Genomic DNA, 19,057 nt, shown 5'->3' on the forward strand with positions numbered 1-19,057 from the left:
CATGATAGACATGACCACCAAATTTCATATTGCTATGTGAAACTGGTTTTAAGGGCTGAATTCTGGGAGGGCAAACCACCTCTAAAATTGTCCCAAACAAAATGGCTGACTTCCTGCGTCTTTTCTTAAGACTTTTTTTGTTTTTGTTGTGATTGACCTTGTGTAGCTACTGTACATGAAACACGCTGGGGGCAGAATTTTTGTTCAATTTTGGGGGTGCTTTGAATCTTAAAATGTCCACTTTTCTAAGAGAGGTGACTTTACCCAGGATATTGCCATAAGCACTTGGTTTGCACAAGGCTTCCACCTGGCTGGCCGGACGATCGGACGTAATCACACACACTGCAAAGACGCAATAACAGCTGAGTCAGGGGGATGAGAAACTGCAAAGGTGACCAAGGCGCTGATGGATACAAGTTCTGGGATTCATCCTATTAGCTTCTCATAAAAAGGTTACTGGCCCCAGGCAAGATGGCAAATCAAAGAAAAACGGCAAAGTGAAGCATATGACTAAAATATCAGCACATCACACAACAAAAAAAACATTTCTTGATTTGACATCCCCTTAATTAGCAGTAACAATGAGACATCTTTTGATTTGCTTTCCATCATGGCTCATTACATGCAAACGTTGACTATAACTACTAATACTAGTAGGATTACAATTTGCCTCCTAAACAGACCAAACCTTTCCATATTGTTTATGAACACAGAGAATTTATGTCCCCAAAAAACTTTTGTTTATGCTTAATGATACCAAACCCAGTCAACAAGGATTATTGGCCGTGACAATGAAAATGTGCAGAATGGACAAAGGAAGCAGAGACGAAGAAGAGGAAGAGAGAAGACGCAAGAGCGAAAAGTGGGCCATAAATGGCCAGCGGGCAGGCCGACGTCTTAATGGGCAAAACAAACCGAGTGAGACGAAGACGCCGGCTGGCCGCCACGGCTCACACAGCGAGGAAGAGGAAGGACCGCGTGGACCTCGATCGCTACCATAAATGGATGCCAGCTGAACTGACAAATATAGAAATGAACGCAATGATTTCTTTGAGTGTCAAACTGATCAATGGAAACGCATAAAGATGGGAGCGACATTTTATGAGCACAGCATCAAACAATTACTTTTTTTTTTTGCCTTTTTCCCTCCAATGCTAAACAAATAATACGTCTTAAAAAATATTAAATTAATGATAGAATTATTGTATCAATAATATTATGAAAATAATTAAATGTATTAATATGAATAGTAGTAAACTTTTATATGAGAATGTTAAAAATGAGAGGTTGCCAAAGTTAAGTATTTATTAGGGCTGTCAGTTTAATGTGTTAATTAGATTAATTAATTACGCTGCAAATTAGTGTGTTAAAAAAATAACGCAATTGATCGTGAGTGGCAAGTCAATGGCAAGCATTTAAAATGTGGCCCTCGAGGGACCCGTAGGCTTTAGTGGTGCCCCGCTACTAGCAGTGACAACAGCAGACATGGACGCAAGTGCAGCACAGGAGAGCGAGGCAGACCTAGATCCGCCAGAGGTGTCATTTTGACGCTTCCATTCTTTTCAATGTACATCTTCCATGTCGCCGGGACCCGCGGGGTTGCGCCGTTGGGCTTCCGTAGTTGGCGCCGCTGGGCAACTGCCATTCATCACGGAGACTTTGGCTCTGGATACAAGCTAGATCACCACGGCGAATAAAAAAATATATACAGAGGAGACATTCTGAGACGAAGCTGACAGGGAGTCTGACAAAGCACGATGACTGGTCGCTGGATGACTCGGGAGTTCCAGACACTAAGTCCGAACAAGACCCAAGCCCCACTCCCTAAAAGGAGCCGCACCCACTTCACTCGAAGTTGTGACGCAGTTCAAGGTATAGTAAAAGCCTATAGAATAGAAAAAAAAACAAAACAAAAAACTGCTAGATGTGATGGAGTCATGACGGTTTTGGTAGTACAAGCCTGATTATTGAAATCAATAAAGCTACAACCGTGCGTCTGCCCCAGAAAAGCAAGAGAGGGGCCTTATTAGTTACTCAAAACAGCGAGTAATAACCATATTAGGCTCAATATGACAGCTCTGAGAGATCTAGTCGTTTTAAAATTCTGGTAGTGCTAGCGGTTAAACGGCAAGTTTATTTATAAAAAGAACAAAGAGGGGACTATTAACAAGAGCGCAGTCACCTTTTGTAAAAAAGAATATCACGGAAGCAGCTCCAGCCTGACTTATCATTTAAAGGGTAACTCAACACTGAATCAACTTTTTTTTGGCTGATAACCTGGTGTCTACAAATACTGTCTACATGTCCTGGTCATTACTTTGACATTTTCGTGCATGTTTGTCAAAAGCTTGAATTTGTGGCAAAAACCGTGTGTTTGGTTAGGGCTGGGTTTAAAATATCGATCCCAATATCGATACATAAAACCCATGTATCGATATATCGTTAAACCATCGTTTATCAGTTTATCTCATGCCACCCATACACCGAACCTCAGCTTATGGAAGTTTAGATTCAATATGGTCCAATTTTTTTTTTTTTATTATTATTATTCACAAAATTGAAGTTTAGATTATCTTTTAAAATAATGGCTGGCCTAATTGTTGATGTGCTTAATTTCTTTCTTTTGAATATCATTTATGAAGCACATAATTATTCAACAATAAAAATGTGGATTTCAAATCTTCTCTTCTTATAGTGTATTCAATTGATTAGTCATGCAACTACAATTTTGTAATGTACTAGAATTCAAATTCTTTATTTGGGGACCATTAGCAGATATGAGATTAAAATAGATAAGATCAATTAATTAAAAATCCTTTAATTAGATTACATTTTTAATCGCCTAACAGCATGAGTATTTATAAATGTTTTTTTTATGTTAAATATGGTCCACTTGTATGACAAATAAGATTCCTTTATCACAAAAGTTGTTTTTCCGCATTACCATTGGCTGCTAACGTTTTTTGTTGTTTTACACTCGTATGTTACCCAAAACACTACCATGCGCTTAGTCGATGACTATTTCCATGAATTTCATTGCAGAGAAACGTGTCACACGTCATAGCTGTACATTTTCTTTCCTGTCCTGTCAGCTGTCCCAATAATTTTGTTGCTCAACTAAAGTTGAGTTGACGTCCCTGCCACTCACATTTCCTTCCATCTGCTTTTTGTTCTGTTTGTGCATTTGACAGAAGAAAATTGGAACAATCAGCTGCCTGTCACGCGGACGCTCATGTTACACAGTTACTAGTTCACGTTTTTGTGTTTGTGTGTAGGTGTGTGCGCGTGCGTGCGTGCTGGGCTCTCAGGTTTGTGTGAGCAGGTGTTGTGGATGACAGAGGAGAAACGTCTCATTTAGCACACTGACGCTGATGATGTCACCTTCATCAGTGATCAGCTTGTCAACCGGCTGGGGGTGGGGTGACTTTTAATCTATCATTTAGCAGCATAAACAAGAATAAACACTCATCTTCACTCATATGAAGGTGATGAGTACTCTAAGCAGTACTTCACAAATGTATTAGATTATCTGTCTACTGTAAAAAGATAGTGTACTCTTTTCCATTTCAGTAAAAAAAAAAAAAGTTTTAAAAAAAGGTTGGTATATGAGTAAAAAAAAAAAAGAATAGAAAAAGTTCTATTTCCAGAAAATGTCAATTTAATGATAAAAGTAATAGTTCACAGTTTCATAGGACTTTTTTTATACTATTATGATGAGAAAAAGAATTGTCACATGAGGAAAAAGGCAGAATTTTAAAATGTGTCATTTTAAAAGAATACATTTGTAATACAGCAATGACAAAGTCACAAAATTGACAGAGCGAAATCTTAATATAAACAGAAACAAGTGTATATTTTAGGAGAAAAAAAAACATTTGGTATCTTCAGTATTTATTAAGATAGAACAATGTGGTTTACTATTTTTTTCATGGTTTGACACGTTAACACTGAAATGTGCACATGGCTGGAAAATTCTCAAAATTTGATGTGAAAAGCTGATCATTTTAGGAAGGATCGCACTTCTCAGGGTGTTTAAGCAGTATGATGGAAACCCTCGTAAAAGATGAGCTCGGTTGGGGTCGCAGCGGAGGACGGCTGACGAGGTCAATGCAGCGTCGCCAGACGAAAACGATGAATAATTCTGCTGCTTCATTAATGAAGACGACCGATCAGAATTTCAACATTGTGCTGATGATTAAATCTTAAAAACAAAAAAAACACAAAAAAAACCAAGCTTGACCGGGCAATTGAGATCATTTCCGAAGGGAAGCTTGTTTTGAAATCCACCAAATCCAGGAACGGATTGCGTTCTACAATGTCTTTTTATTTTTTTTTACGTAGATTGTCACTCATCCATGATTGACCTTGAGATCTCCTTGAGCTCTCCCACCCCTTGTGGCTTGAACAACTTCAGCACCTGCTACAATAATCTCCATCAACCCATCTGCACGGTGGATGTCTCCTCACAGCACAGCGCTGCACTGCACCTCCACGTCAAACTACTTCAATTCAATAATGCCTTCTGCTACTTAAACATGCCGCAGATGTTGCACTGCTGGTCAAGGTCAAGCGCACAGGACAATTATGCTACATTAGAGGTGTATGGAACATTAAATGTGTGTAAATATGCTACATTGGAAGTGAACGGAACATTAGCTTTGACCTAAGCAAAGAATCTTAGAGGGGTTTGTTTTTGAATAGAATGTAAACATGCTACATTACATACACAACTTTCAATATAATATACATGTGGTTTATACATAAAATATGGAGTAATGTACATGTAGGGGTGGGCGATATGGTAAAAATTTCATATCACGATTCTTTGAAAATAAAATCACAATCTCGATTTTATCACAATTCTTTTTTTTTTTTTTTTACATATATTTTTAGACTAATCTTCACATTTCTGAACATTTTTGCAAAATTTAAAACATGTTTAAAATTGATATAAAACCCTAAAAGAAAAAAAAAAAAATCTTAAGCCAACTAAGCTTTCTGAACAGGTTTTAATGGAAATAGTGCATTTTTTTTTTTATCAAATAGTGCAACGAATGTAAACATAAATGGTAATGAACAGCCTCAGTTACTTCTTTCCACCACTTGCTTGTTTTTTCCATATGGAGTTCCCTTGGTAAATGACTGTGTTACTGTGGATTGTGTTAGCTTGGAGCTGCTAGAGGCTGTTATCCGTGTGGTGTCGGCGTCCAATTTCGGATGCTGCCTCCGCATGTGATTAAACAGGTTCGTTGTTTTGCCATCTAATGTCCAAACGTAGTCTCCGCAAACTTTGCAATTTACTTCTGTCTGCGCCTCGTCCTCTGGGGAAAAGCTGAAACAATTCCACACTATGGAAGTGGACTTTCTTTTTGGGACCAAATCGGTATCACTTTGGCTTTCCGCCATGGCTTCCCGCTCTACAAACAAGCAGGGAGGCCGGAGTGTGACGCACGGTGCACTGTGCGTGCTGTGATTGGTTGGTTGGTCGGGTACACGTCAGCAGCTGTGGTCGATATTCTCCCAGACTACAGGCGGCAGTAAAGAGTGCCAACAGTGTATGAACAGCGCTTAACACCACAATAGAAGTTGAAAATGTTTTTTTCCTCAAACTATCGACAAAAACAGTTTGGGATGAGTTAGCAAAGTAAATAAAACATAATTGGGAAATAGAAAACACTGTTTACGACAGCATTTGCTCATCTGCGACCCCGCGTAGTTTACAAATTCTCGTAGGTGCGCGTGTGGGCAACGTGGACATGTCACAGAAGGACGGGGATGCTGAAATTGCATCATTTTGCATTGTGGAGTCGTGCGGACCTCATGGCTGCGTCGGGCTCCAGCTGGAGGAGTGGAACCGTCACTTGCCTTCGGTACCAGTTGGCGTGAGTTCACCCACCTGGGAGACCATGTATGTTCATGTGCGTGTTTGTGTGAGTGAGTGAATGGAGGGAAGGAAGGAAGAAGAAAAAAAAAAACTTACGGATGCATCGAGCATAAACCAAGTTTGATCCCGCATAAAGTTGAACTGTATAGAATGTGCCCTACAGACGATCATGACGACCTCTCACCTTTATGAGATCGTCAACACATTAAAGTCCTTAACGATCTAATATCGTCATATCGCCCATCCCTATGTACATGTATAAAATATTATGTAATCACAGTAATTTCTCATCACTTATCGTGAGGTTTACGCTCCAGACTGACTCTGGTCTTCAGTGACCGTGCCAGTTGAGACTGCAAGTAGGTGTGCTAAGCATGATATGATGACTGTATTTTATTACCGTTTATTGAATAAAGGGATTAAAAGAGCTATTCCCATCCTCCCACTGTGTAGACCACGTTATTGTTAAACTAACATTAACAAAGTACTACACTGTACTATATTGTACAATAAATAAAATAAATAAAAATCTGTGATGCACTGAACCTACAATAACAGAACCGCAATATAGTGAGGGACGCCTGTATATCTTCCCTTAAACTCATTCATCCTGAAATAGTGAAATGTATACACAAGTAAATATGTTAAAATGTAGTAAATTAGACGGATGTATACATGAATATGGAGCTTATAATGATATAAACATGGTACATTAGCAGTATCTAGATATGAATAAGCTATATTAGAGGTGTATAGACTATTAACTTTAATGTAAACGTGTTAAATTGAAGGCGTGGACACAAATACGGGGCATCAAAAAGGTATAAATACGGGGCATTAAAAAGGTATAAATGATTATGATTTAAAGATGTTAGAGTGGACCAAATTTACACAAGCTTAACACGCACACATACGCACACACACACCATCAACAGGACAAAGGCAGCGAGTGTGTGGCCAAAATCCAAAATGGTGGCTCCCACAAGTAATGAAGGTCAATGAGGCTCCTCGGAATAAAACATTTTGCAGTGAGTTCATTAATCAGCAGTGCCGTGCACGGTGGTGTAAAGGAGAGGGGGTGTGGTGGGGGTATAGCTTTAAATTCACTTTACCACAACATGTGGGACAGCGGCCACACAATGTAATGGAAACATCTACATGAAGATAAGCTGCCAACAATAAGGCGTAAGCATAAAGCACATGTAGTGCATTGATCCCACTCCACACACGGAGGCCATAAATCCGGCGTTAAAACGGCATGAGGCGGCGTGGCGAGCTAAATGTGCCAAAGGCAGGGGGACAATCAAGGACGTGCCAGGGTTTAATTGGAGTCTTAGGGCGGCTGACAAAACCCCCTCTGGAAAACTCCACCACCCGCGTCTTAATCTTTTCAATCATAGCGCCGCTAAAGAGGCCGAGATCAACGGCGGATGGCGTAGTTACGCAACCACCTCCCGCCACATTCCCGCCACGCTGCCTCCGTGGAATCAATCAGCGTAGAAAATCACAGCCAATTGATCCTCTTAGCAGCTTCTACTTCTTCTCGGGCGCTTTCTGTTGTATCACATGAACTCGCAACAGCTAGCGCACACTCTAATTAGTCTGTGTCAATCCGCAACACACATCTGTATGAAATGTAAATCTAATGAGATCTAAGAAAAGTACAAGGACACCTCGCAGGCTGCAAAAGATTGGCAATGGAACGTATCAATGATCTGTACCAATAACCAACCAATGTTACAGCTGTACCAACATAATGCATCAATTGTTTGTGTCAATGGAACAGACAAATGGAAAGTACAAACTGAAGATACCAATAAAAAAATGCTAACAGAACATACCAATCGAAAATACCACTGGAACCGTACCAATGGGAATGTGCCAATCCAAGTGCCAATGGAACAAACATAAAAAGGAACTACACTAAATGGAAAATACTAACAGACCTTATGAAGGCTATGCACTAATGGAATGTAGCAATAGAACCTACCAATTCTGTTTACCAACAGAATGATCGTGCCAAACTACCAATATAATGTACCAAATGGTCTCTGTCAATACAACGACATACCAATAAAAACTACCAATCCAATGTACCAAAAATAAGGCATCAATCCACGTAGTAATGAAATGTACCACTAGAGTGTACCAATGGTTTGTATCAATGAATCACACCCAAGGGAATGTATCAATCAAATGTACTGTACCAGGTAAATGTGTAAATAGAAAATACTAATGGCAACATAAGGACGGCAAATGAATGTGCCAACAGAACGTACCAATGAGAACATACAAAGAGAAAGTTCAAATTGAAATACACCAATGACTGAAGACGCATCAATGAAAATGTACCAATGGGAACACAAAAATGGAAACAAATGGATTGTCCTTTATATTGATCATCTGTGGGCTTGTAATGCCCTTTGAGTCGTTTTTGTGTTGAAGGGCTATATAAATAAACTTGAGGTTAACCAAAGGTCTGTCTGAAGGGGAGGGAAACGAGAAGCTCAAGTTCAGCCAGCGGGCAGCGGCCTCCAAAATAAGGCCAAATACATCAAAGTGTCTATTAACTGATTTGAAAATGAACAATTTGGATGAAAAATGACCACCAATTCCTCATCTCAACCTTTCGGAAAGTGACTTTTTATCAACAGCGAGAGGACAAATCATCATCATTAGTCGGCAACAAAGTGTAACAACAGACAATTGTTCAACAAAATCCAACCTGAGAGAGATGAGAAAGTTAACACGGCAGCAGGATGATGACTGACAACATTAAACATCCTCTAAGAAGCCAAAGATTTATGGCACCGACACCGGTGTAGTCGTGTCGTTTTACTCGACTCCTTAATAAACCAGGATGCTTTTATGTTCGCCGCATTCATCGTCAGCTCGCGTTCACGGTCTGATTGTTAAACATTAACGGCAGCGGCAGAAGGCTCATTTACATTCCGCCGACACCCGGCGTTTGACTTATGATTTATTCCCACCGTTTTGTGTCCCCTTCAACGCCGCCGCCATATTTCTCATCTAATAAGACATAAATCAGACGCAGGCTCATTCAGACCAGCACAGATTATCAGGAATTACGGCCACTTTTACGTGTTATGCTGACCCTGATATACATCGCATGTATGTGCCCTGCAGGGTTTTTTTTTTGCCGGCGGGGAAAACAGCACCCAAAGCATGTTTTACTTACAACATGAAAATTGCATTCAAACAACGAAAAACTGAATTTGTTTTGAAAATTCAGCCCTTGCAGCAAAATTCACTTAGCAACAGGAAATTTGGTAGGTGCATCTATCATTAATAGAAAAAGCCTCAAAAATCCGTGTCCGAAAAGACATAAGAATTTAACCATTTTAACCTGTTTTTGTTTTTTTGTTTTTTTTAAATAAGTCCTTGAAGCCAATTTTACTTCAACCACTAAATTTGGTAGACATGTCAAGCATGAATAATACAGGATCATAAAGACACACAGGAAGATGGCCATTTTGCTTTGAAGCAGCCATTTTAGGGTCATTTCTCGGGGTCCATCAAAGACTGATCTTTAATTCTTCTTTCTTGTTCTTTTATGCTATCAGAAGGGTTTCAGTTGGGCGGTCTGCGACACCCATGACTAAGCGAAACTGCTTCATGGCTCAGAACTACTCACCAACTTTTGAACTATTGACCCCTTTGAAGACTGGAGGACATTATGACCTTGTAGATCTCAGTGAGGATTCAGAGGAGTCTGCTTGGATGTGGCGCAAGAAAGCTTTTCAAGGCTTTTTTTCCCCCCACATGTCTACTCCCCAATAGGGATTGATCAATTATTTAAACTGGTCAGTGGACAGTGACGAATCCCTTTAGGTCACGAGGTGGCGAGGAACGAAGAAGTGGATGAGGCAGTGGGTATTTTTCACATTAAGAGGAGGCTTCTGGATGTTTAAACAAAGCTCAGTAAGTGGTGAATTATTTAATTGAAAGGTCACCTAAAACACGGATTTCATGGATAGGAGTGTCGAACGACCATGGGAAAGTAGCAAAACCCAAGAACAAAATTAAACTGGAGAATGCAATTTCTGTAGAAACTGTATGTGAAAATATTAATTGAAAAGTAGATGAGATAATGAGGAATAGTTTAAATTGGTAAGAAATGCAGAAATGGGGGTCAGTAAGTGCAACATTTTGGGATGTCATAAATAGCCCATACGTTTCCTGAATTTGTTCAACAGTTCCATGGTAGATTAGTTTGAATCAAAAATTGTGAAGGGAGAAAGTAAATATTTAAAATATTTATTTGGCAATTTGATTCTGGAAATGCAGGGTTTCCCCCAGAAAACTTGCTAAACCTGGTGGTAAAAACCTGCGCTGCAGTACCCCTTTGGATAAGTGGATTTTTCAATGATTTGTGGAGTGCATGTTAGAGCGTTCACACATGATGCGCGCACTCGATGATGCAGTGAGTCACGGCACGCAAAATGGGGCCCCACATGGACGATGGTGCTTCCCTTATGGATGATGGTGGTTCACATCGCGTGTACTCTGCTCTGCATAATGGCAGCGGCAGCCCTGTTGGTGGAAGCCCACTTGAGTGCCGGGCCACCGTGCTTTTGTTAAAATGTTCAAAGTTTAGAGGAATTTTTGAAATTGTGACTTAATATTAACTGTAAGTGGTCATTGTAAGTCATTTATTAACAATATTTAAACAGTCTTACAAAAAGGTCCAATCTTCAAATATGGTTTAACACAAATAAATACAATTAAAATTAACAATATAAATTGTTTTAACTGTAGTATCGAACCCAAGTCTATTCAATTATATTAATCAGGGCTGGAACGTCACAATTAACAATAAGTAATCAAAGTTGCTGATCGATTGGATTGGATATGCACTGACAATATTTCACTATTACAATATTATTTTGTGCAATGTACTTGTACATATTTCTATTCCCTGTATCCACTATTGCTGCTGAAACCATCCAAATTCCTCCAATGCTGTACTAATAAAAATTATATTTCAGATGTTTTTCCATTGCAGTTTGTATACACAACATTCAAAACTGACGCTTGAGAGAAGCTGAGGACAGCCGCCAATCAGGAACAGGCGTGAAAACAATCACCAATCAGGAGCAGGGGTTCGCACAGTCGAATTTGCATATTGTTGCTACTATGTGAAATATTCTGATGTCCGTTTTTGCCATTTTTCTTTTTTTACATTTTTATGTTTTTGGGATGAAATTTTGGTCAACACAGTTTAAAAGAATAAGAACATTGTTGCAAGAACATATAAAGGTGATGTCATGAAGAAAAAAAAAAAAAAAAAAAGTCTGTAGTTGACCACGTTCCATCACTGTCACTTCATAACGCTGTACCACGCCATTTGTAGGTTGGTGAAAATAACCACAGGAATGAAAAGCAACCACTCACCAGAAAGACTCTGTAGGCATCTTTCCTGGTCACCGAGCCCCAGCATGCATCTATGTCATTGTACTTCACAGCTCCCGCGCTGCATGAATGGTTTCCACTGAATAAATAACACACACATTTTTATTTTATTAAAATTCTTGAAAGGATATATCAGTTTAAGAAAATCAAAACATTTTACGCAAAAAAAAAAAAGAAAGAAGAACAATTATAAAAAATGCACAAGTTAAGAAAATACAAATGGGGACTTTTAAAACAGTTTAAAATTACAATTAAATGTTTAAAATTTTGAATTTAAAAAATTAATTTTAAATAAAAAAAATAAAATAAAACCAAAATGAAATAAAGCAAGAATAAAATGAAAAGAATAAACGAAAATTAACGCAAGAAATAAAAAATACAATAAAAAATGAAATAAAATAAAAAACGTAAATTTATTTTTTTAAGAAAAAATATTGCATTTAAACCAGGTTAAGGTTTTATATACATTATTTTTATTAGTTTTTATGTGTCTATTTTATTATTCAATTTTGTCTGCTTTTACAAAGTTATTTAATTAGAGGCACTTTAAAGCAATACGAAATAGTTCCCCATCCATTCATCCATTATCTGAACCTCATTTTGACTATATACAGTATACTATTATCATAGTTGCTTGAAACTCAAGTCATCCTTCAACCTGTCAACAACACCTCTTTAACTCATTTGCTCCCAATAACATAAAAATACAAATACATTTTGTTTAATGTTTTAAGTGTCCCAAAGACGTATTTATGCGTTTTTTTGTTTGTTTTTTTTTAAATGCTAGTGCATACAGAAGGCTTTGATGCAGCCTTTCAACTGCAAAGAACGGTTGCAGAAATGTAGTTATTACACAAATGGCCAGCAGGTGGCAGCAGAGCAAAGGAGATCAACCAGGGCCATGTTGAAAAAAAGCTCAGTTACAAGTTTAAATAGATTTGTGAAAATTGATGAAAGTTAGCTATAATCTAATGCTAATTGCTGCAAAACGTAAACAGATAGAAATATACTTTTTTTTTCCTGATGAAAGAAGAGACTTCAATGTTTTTTTGACAGGTTCCATGTTTTTATTTCAATAGAACATAATATTCTGTGGGCCTTGGAAAATCAATCAAAATCCAGTAAAACAGCTGGGAGCGAACGGGATTGCTTCTGTGAAAATGGCTGGGAGCGAATGAGTTAACAGCTATCAATCAAAAATGAGCATTATTGTCTGTGTAAAGCTATAATTATTTTAATTTATGCAGAGGTTCCTAATTAAGTGTCTGTTGTATGTAAATGATGATTCTGTTTTTTTTTTTTTTATTGTGGTCTTTCTTTTTCAATGGATAAAAGAAACAAAGCCAGTGTGACATGCTCCCATCACACCTCTAAAATAACACAATGTGCATTTTTGTGCTCCGGCCTTTGTAATAAAACATTGAGGCAATAAAAATATGCCTGGAAGCCAGTGGACACCAACAAGATTTCTGGGAGAGGCGGTGGCAGCAGCAGAGGGAGGTCAGGCAAAGTCAGCTTGCCATTATTGTCTCAACAAACATTAAAACAACAACAACAACAATGTGGGAGGGCGCACGAGCTGCGGACGGAGCCGCTCGGCCCTGCCAAAAGCGCACACGAGTGAAAAAAACCTTCCAAAATGGGGAAGGAGGGGCTTGCGGGTTAGAGGGTCTAGCTATAAAATGACTTTATATGCAAGTTTTATACCGCAGTGAAAGACAATGAATGCGAGGAAGTGATATAGGGACGCTCACCAGGCCACCTCCATGAGGGATATGGGCACAGCTGCAGCGTAGATGGCCAGATCGCCGTACAGGTACACGATGATACAGATGTAGAACATGTTGACGCCAACTAGATGACATCGGGAGAAAAAGACCATATCATTTGTCAAGTCATGGGGAAATTTGTTTTTGAGACGGAGTACAATGAGAGTGTAGGGATGTCACGACTCACGAATATTTTTAGAATCGATTATTCCATTCATTACTCGAGTAATCGGGTGTTCAAGTGTCTAATCTCTCCCAGCTCCACTTTGCAGTAATTACATAAAACTTAACTTGTGTCCTGCGATTGGCTGACAACCAGTTCAGGGTGTACGGTACCCCACCTACTGCCCAGAGCAAGCGGTTAAGAAAATGGATGGATGGATTAACTTGTGTCATTTTTCAGTCTAAAGCAACTGCAAACTCTCGGCGTCTTCATCTCTATGGACATTGGTCGCTGGAAACAAATGCCCATGAGCAAATGTCCTTGTGGAAATGCAGAAGTGGCCAAAAACAAATATGGTTGGAAAATTATTAATTACATTTATACTTTCGAGGCAGACATTTTTGCTTTGACCAGTTTTTGTGGATGACCTAACCTTTTTTCCCCGTCCTAAATGAGTGCATGCGGAAATTGTGGATGAATAAATACAATTATGCAAATGGCAAAATGTACATAAATAAATACTGTACATGCTATATACAGGAATCAATGAATGTCATAAGTCAGCGGTGTTGCAAGTAGCGTAAATGCACAAATATTCTATATTCTACATAGAGGCAATGATAATGATTTTTGATGATAACTGATATAAATTGGAGAGAATGTGAGCAGTAGCAAGAATAGTCAGAAGCGTTTTGTAATGCACAAGAAGAACAGTCAACACCCCCCCCCCCCCCCCCCCACACACACACACGCACACACACACACACACACACACACACACACACACGCGCGCGCGCGCGCACCCACCCCAAGCACAGGGGATAAGCTCCAGACCTCGCCCTCAAAAAGTGAACTCTGATAATACAAACACATTTAAAAACATATAATGAGAGAGGGCAGAACGATTGTACAGTACACCGGATGCGGTTGCGGTGCGTTCCGGCGACGCAAGCAATTAAGATTCCATTCATTCGAATGGTGCAGTTTACACCGCTTGCGGGTGCGTCGCGTGTCGACTGCGTCTCAGCTGCGGCGTGCCGCAAGCCTTCCGCAAGGATAGACCTATTTTCTATTTATGCCAGACGCCGCAGCGGTAGGCCTCCGGCAAATGGCAAGCTAGCACAAAACACATCGAGCGGGACAGGAAGACCGACGCAGTTTCAAAATAAATTTCCGGTTACCTTTCAGAATAAAACACTCGCCAGCTTCTATTTCGCAAGCTTTTCAGCAAAACATGACGTGGGCGTCGCCGGGCCATGTGCTCATTCACGGTTTAGACACCAGCGAACATGGACGAGGAGAGGTTTATATTGGAGGTGGAAAACCACAAAATAATATATGACACGGCACATCCTTTTTATAAGGACAACCAAAAAATGGATGCTGCATGAAATCTCATAGCAGAAGAAGAAGAAGAAAAGGTTAAATCAAAAGAAGTCCACCTCTCTTTCTGCTTCTCTGTTGAGCACAGACTTTCTGTATGTTTGTCGTTGTGAAATGCCACATGATCGCGCGCGCGCGGTCCCGCGAGACACGTTGGGAAGTGGGCGGCGACGGAGCTGCCGGACCGCAGCTGTGCGGAGCCGGTGTGGATTGACCAAAAAATTGACGCGTCCGGAGCACGCAGTCAAGACGCACCGCACCGCAACCGCACCGCAACCGCAACCGCATCCGGGGTAAACCCGGGGTTAGACCGTACCAATATCCCTCTGTGTTTACAGTAAACAAATCCAATTTTTTCCCAAACTCACAAGCTTATCTCACAATATACATCATTAATCATGCCCAAAGATATACATTATGGACATTTATCACATTTAGAAATGAACTTAGCTGTCGCTTACTGTTGTTGTGAAAAGCAGGATTTTAGAGAATAAGGGTCCTATTTCATGATCAGCGCAACTCTCGCGCAAAGCATAGTTCAACTGTGTGCATGGGTGGGATTTTCTTCCTTTTTGTATTTCCCGAGACTAGCGCTGGTAGACGTGGGCATTTGCCCTGTTGTGCGAGGGAACACAGCCATCTCCTGGCCAATCAAAGCGGCTCCCCTCATTCAGTGTACAGAGAGCGCGCCATGCAGTCTCCATGGAATGTAGATACAGGATGCATGTGAAAAGTACATTTAAAAGCAACGACAAAATCTTCACTTGCGGATAATGTAAAGTTGACTGCTGTGGATGGGAACTTTGAGTGTGCCTTGCACCAGTGGGTCCTTGTGTGACCCCTGCCACAAACCCCCACCCCCTATACCTGTGCCACACAGTCAGAGAGGTGCTATTAAAATATTTTTAAGATGATAATGATAATAATTAGCTCAATCAGTTGATTTCTACAATGATTCAGAGGGATTTTCCCACAATGTTGCCATATTTAAGAATGAAATACGATGACATCCACCACACACGCCAACTGAGATCATGATCTGTCTACCTGCAGCTGGATAAATTCACCATTACACTACTTGTGCCATAACATAAACATTAGACCTCCTTTTAGCTTGTCTACTTTTGGTCACCAAAATGCCAGATGTACTGGGGCATGCAATAGAATATGTCAGAATGCCTATCGAGGACGAAGTGTAGCACCACCTACCAAATTCACACACATGCTAAACTAAACTTGCCCTTGCCTGTGAAACTAGGGCTGTCAATCATCAGCAAAAAGGCTGAGCTTGAGCTAATTCTCACTCTACTTCTTTGAAATGTAGTGTCAAAAAAACTGTGCCTCCATCTACTGTCTGACAGTGGAATTACACCCAAAATAAACCCATGAAAGAACATAGTTACAAGCTGTACCAAAAACAATGCACAAAATAGCAAGACCACAAACCTGGAAATATTACTATATTCTAAACACCTCTTAGCCACTAAAAAACAGCAAGAATAGTTGGCGGCATTGCACATGACAACATGTATGCAGTCGCTAATAAAAGACGCATATTGAAAACTACACGTGAATAAATCATATCAAAAGTAATTGTGTGGAATTGAAAAAGTTTGTGTACATTATTTATTAAACCAGCAGTGTGGTCGTCTTCATCATCATCGGAGCAAACAGCTCATCAGGAAATGTTGTTAGCAGACAAACAAAGCAAACGTGAGCATTCCCCTTTTTAATACGCATGCTCGTCCCTGCGTCTCATTGGTGCAAATATTAAATAGCCGTAATCAAATCACCTCACCGACGCGGAGGCAAACTTTTATTCCTCGCCATCTGCCCTCGCATTACCCCTCACTTCGCAGTTATCACAGAGCGATGATCATCGGAGTGACCCTCTCATCAATCACCCTCTATGGGCGAGGCAAAGAGGGGGGTCAATGGTCAGCTAATTGATTACCGCCGAAGAAAGTCAAGTTGGGTCCAGTGAGGAGGAATAAAAAATGGCAGCTTTATAGCGTCAAATCCTGAATGGATTCTTACATCAAAAGACCAAGTTGAGGAATTAAACAGTAAAAAAAAAAAAAAAAAAAAAAAAAAAAAAAAAAAAAAAATAAAAATAAAAATGAAACGAGCACCTAAACAAACATTCATCAAGTTAATGGGCTGGAAATCCAGTCAATAGCCCCTTTCACGCTGCTTACAAAGAAGGGAATATTACTTTTTTTTCTGGTGGATTGATGATTTGCCTGAAAAGTATTGCTAGAGAAAGAAAGGTTGAAGTCTACAATCCAGAACCTTTCAATCAAGCTTGAGCCAGCTGCCAAAAGCCAGGAATTTTCCAACTTTTTACAGGTTGCCATTCCGTGTAAAAGACACCGACAACGAACAGTAGGTTGAAGAAGTCAATGTGAATTTCTAGGAAAGATTGAATGAATTAAGAGAGGCAGAACGCCAGGCAAGAAAGCCAAAACATTATCAGTATGTCTCAATGTGAATCAAATCAAATCACTTTATTTCACTCTTTAAAATAAAAGAAATGAAAGGGGACAGAAAGAAGTCAGACCCATGTCACACAATTTAAGCCGAAACGTTTTCACCTTTTTTTCCCCAATTGCTGTTCAGCAAGGAAGGAACAGACAAGGAACGAGGGCTGAAGATTTTCCAGATTTTAAATGTAGTAACATAGGCAGTACGGTGTCCCTACAATGCAGAACCAACCAAGCTCAACATGAGCCAGTATCCCCTTCCATGTTGTCTATTAAAACAAGGACGTTCACCCACCTTTGCTGTTCTGGACAAAGTTATTTTCTAGGATTTGAAGGCTAAACGGAAGCACAACAACAAAGCAGAAATCTAGAATCTTCTCAGCTGGGCTAGAGAAGAGTCAGTAGCCCCTTTAACACTGCATATGAAAGCTGGGAATTTCACAGCTGTTTTGCAGGTGGCTGCTCTGTGTGAAATGTATCAATTCAACCAGGAATTATGGGTTGAATTGAAGTAGATCTACAAATTTCCCACTTTTAATGGTAAAACCAGAGGTATAGAACGACAGGTCAGAAATTCTTCTCATCCAGGTTTGCATCCCCTTTCACACTTGATATTAGAAAAGGCAGTTTTCCTCTGCTTTCCCAGGTTGCTCTTTGGTGTGAAAGGCACAGACAGGGAATAGAGGTGAAAGAAACAAACACACACATTTTTGAAGGTAAGTACAGAACCCTAAGCGGAGTTCAAAGAGTGTGAGTAACCCCTTTCATATGGACTATAAAGCCAGTCAAGTTCCACCTTTTTCAGGTTTTGATGTACAGTGTGAAAGTTACCAATGTATCAAAGTATAGGGGTAAATTTCCCAAGCTTTGACAATGCGCCCAAAGGCCAGAACCTTCTCAGACGACCTCGACATGACTCAGTAGCCCCTTTTATATTGCCAATTTAAGCTGTATGAAAGGCACCAGTTATAAATGCAGGTTTGAAGTCAATCATCAACTTTCCCCCCTATGGCGGTAGAATCATAAGTGGGGCAGTGGGACCAGAATTTAGAATTCTGACGTGCGTGGTTGAATCCATGAAGACTTAACAGACAAAAGCTTCATTTGAAAATTTAAAAAAAAAAAAAAGGAAAATACATACAAAAAAAAAAAACATCTGAAAGGAAGTAGCGGTAAACCAGGACAGGGGTGTGGAATTTAACCCCCAGGCCTATTGTGTTGATAGCAATTGTCACTTTCAGACAATTATTATAAAAAACTAATTATATTTTTGCTGGATGCCATGCATTGCTGAGTTCTGTGTGAAAGGGAAAAGGCAAGTAAATTCTTGCTCAATATTCAACAAAGATAGTATACAAAAGCCCCTTTCTCACTGGACAACAAAGGCAGTCCCCCCGAGGCGCAGTCCTGTCTGAAATGCATTGATGTGGAAAGGGGGTTAGAAATGGAGCCACCAATTTCCTGGCCCCCTCCTTAATGTCAGTAATATTTCCCGATTAGCAGGCGCCACATGCGGCACGTGTCGGAGCGTGACGTTCCGTGTAGCCACGAGTGGTCACCGGCGTCCTTTAGCGGGACGCCAAATTGACTGACAGCCGCTATGGCAGCCTCACAGCGGCTAATGCTGTTTTTTTTTTAATTAAGCTCTCAACCCGGGAAGCGGGTACTCCATTACATTCACAGTCATAGGCCTCAAAATTAGGTAAGCGATCAAACGACAGACAATGTAACAATGATGTAAGACTTTAAAAATATGCTCTATAATAATTTGATCAGTTTTGAGGTCTAAGTTTATTAGTTCCAGTAGACTCTTATTGTATAAAGGTTCGTAAATATATAATCCCTGAAGAAGAGCAGATTTGTAAAGACTGAGTAAAAATGCATATTTCCATTTTTTGGCATTGAATAAGGAATTCCGTCACATGACATACTATTCATCTCT

General features: G+C 39.8%; 1 protein-coding gene across 8 annotated transcripts in view; it reads right to left on the reverse strand.

Moving 5' to 3' along the window:
- slc38a12 (solute carrier family 38 member 12) overlaps positions 1-19,057 on the reverse strand; it is a 38,120-nt gene that overhangs the window by 12,448 nt on the left and 6,615 nt on the right. For all 8 annotated transcript variants that reach the window (XM_077531131.1, XM_077531098.1, XM_077531122.1 and 5 more), the window contains 2 exons: positions 13,072-13,171; positions 11,300-11,396 (listed from right to left, as the gene is read on the reverse strand). In XM_077531131.1, coding sequence (XP_077387257.1) covers positions 11,300-11,396; positions 13,072-13,171 — 197 coding nt within the window. The remainder of the gene's footprint in view (positions 1-11,299; positions 11,397-13,071; positions 13,172-19,057) is intronic.

The sequence above is a fragment of the Festucalex cinctus genome, chromosome 1 (genome assembly GCF_051991245.1).
Source record: "Festucalex cinctus isolate MCC-2025b chromosome 1, RoL_Fcin_1.0, whole genome shotgun sequence".
Taxonomy (NCBI): domain Eukaryota; kingdom Metazoa; phylum Chordata; class Actinopteri; order Syngnathiformes; family Syngnathidae; genus Festucalex; species Festucalex cinctus.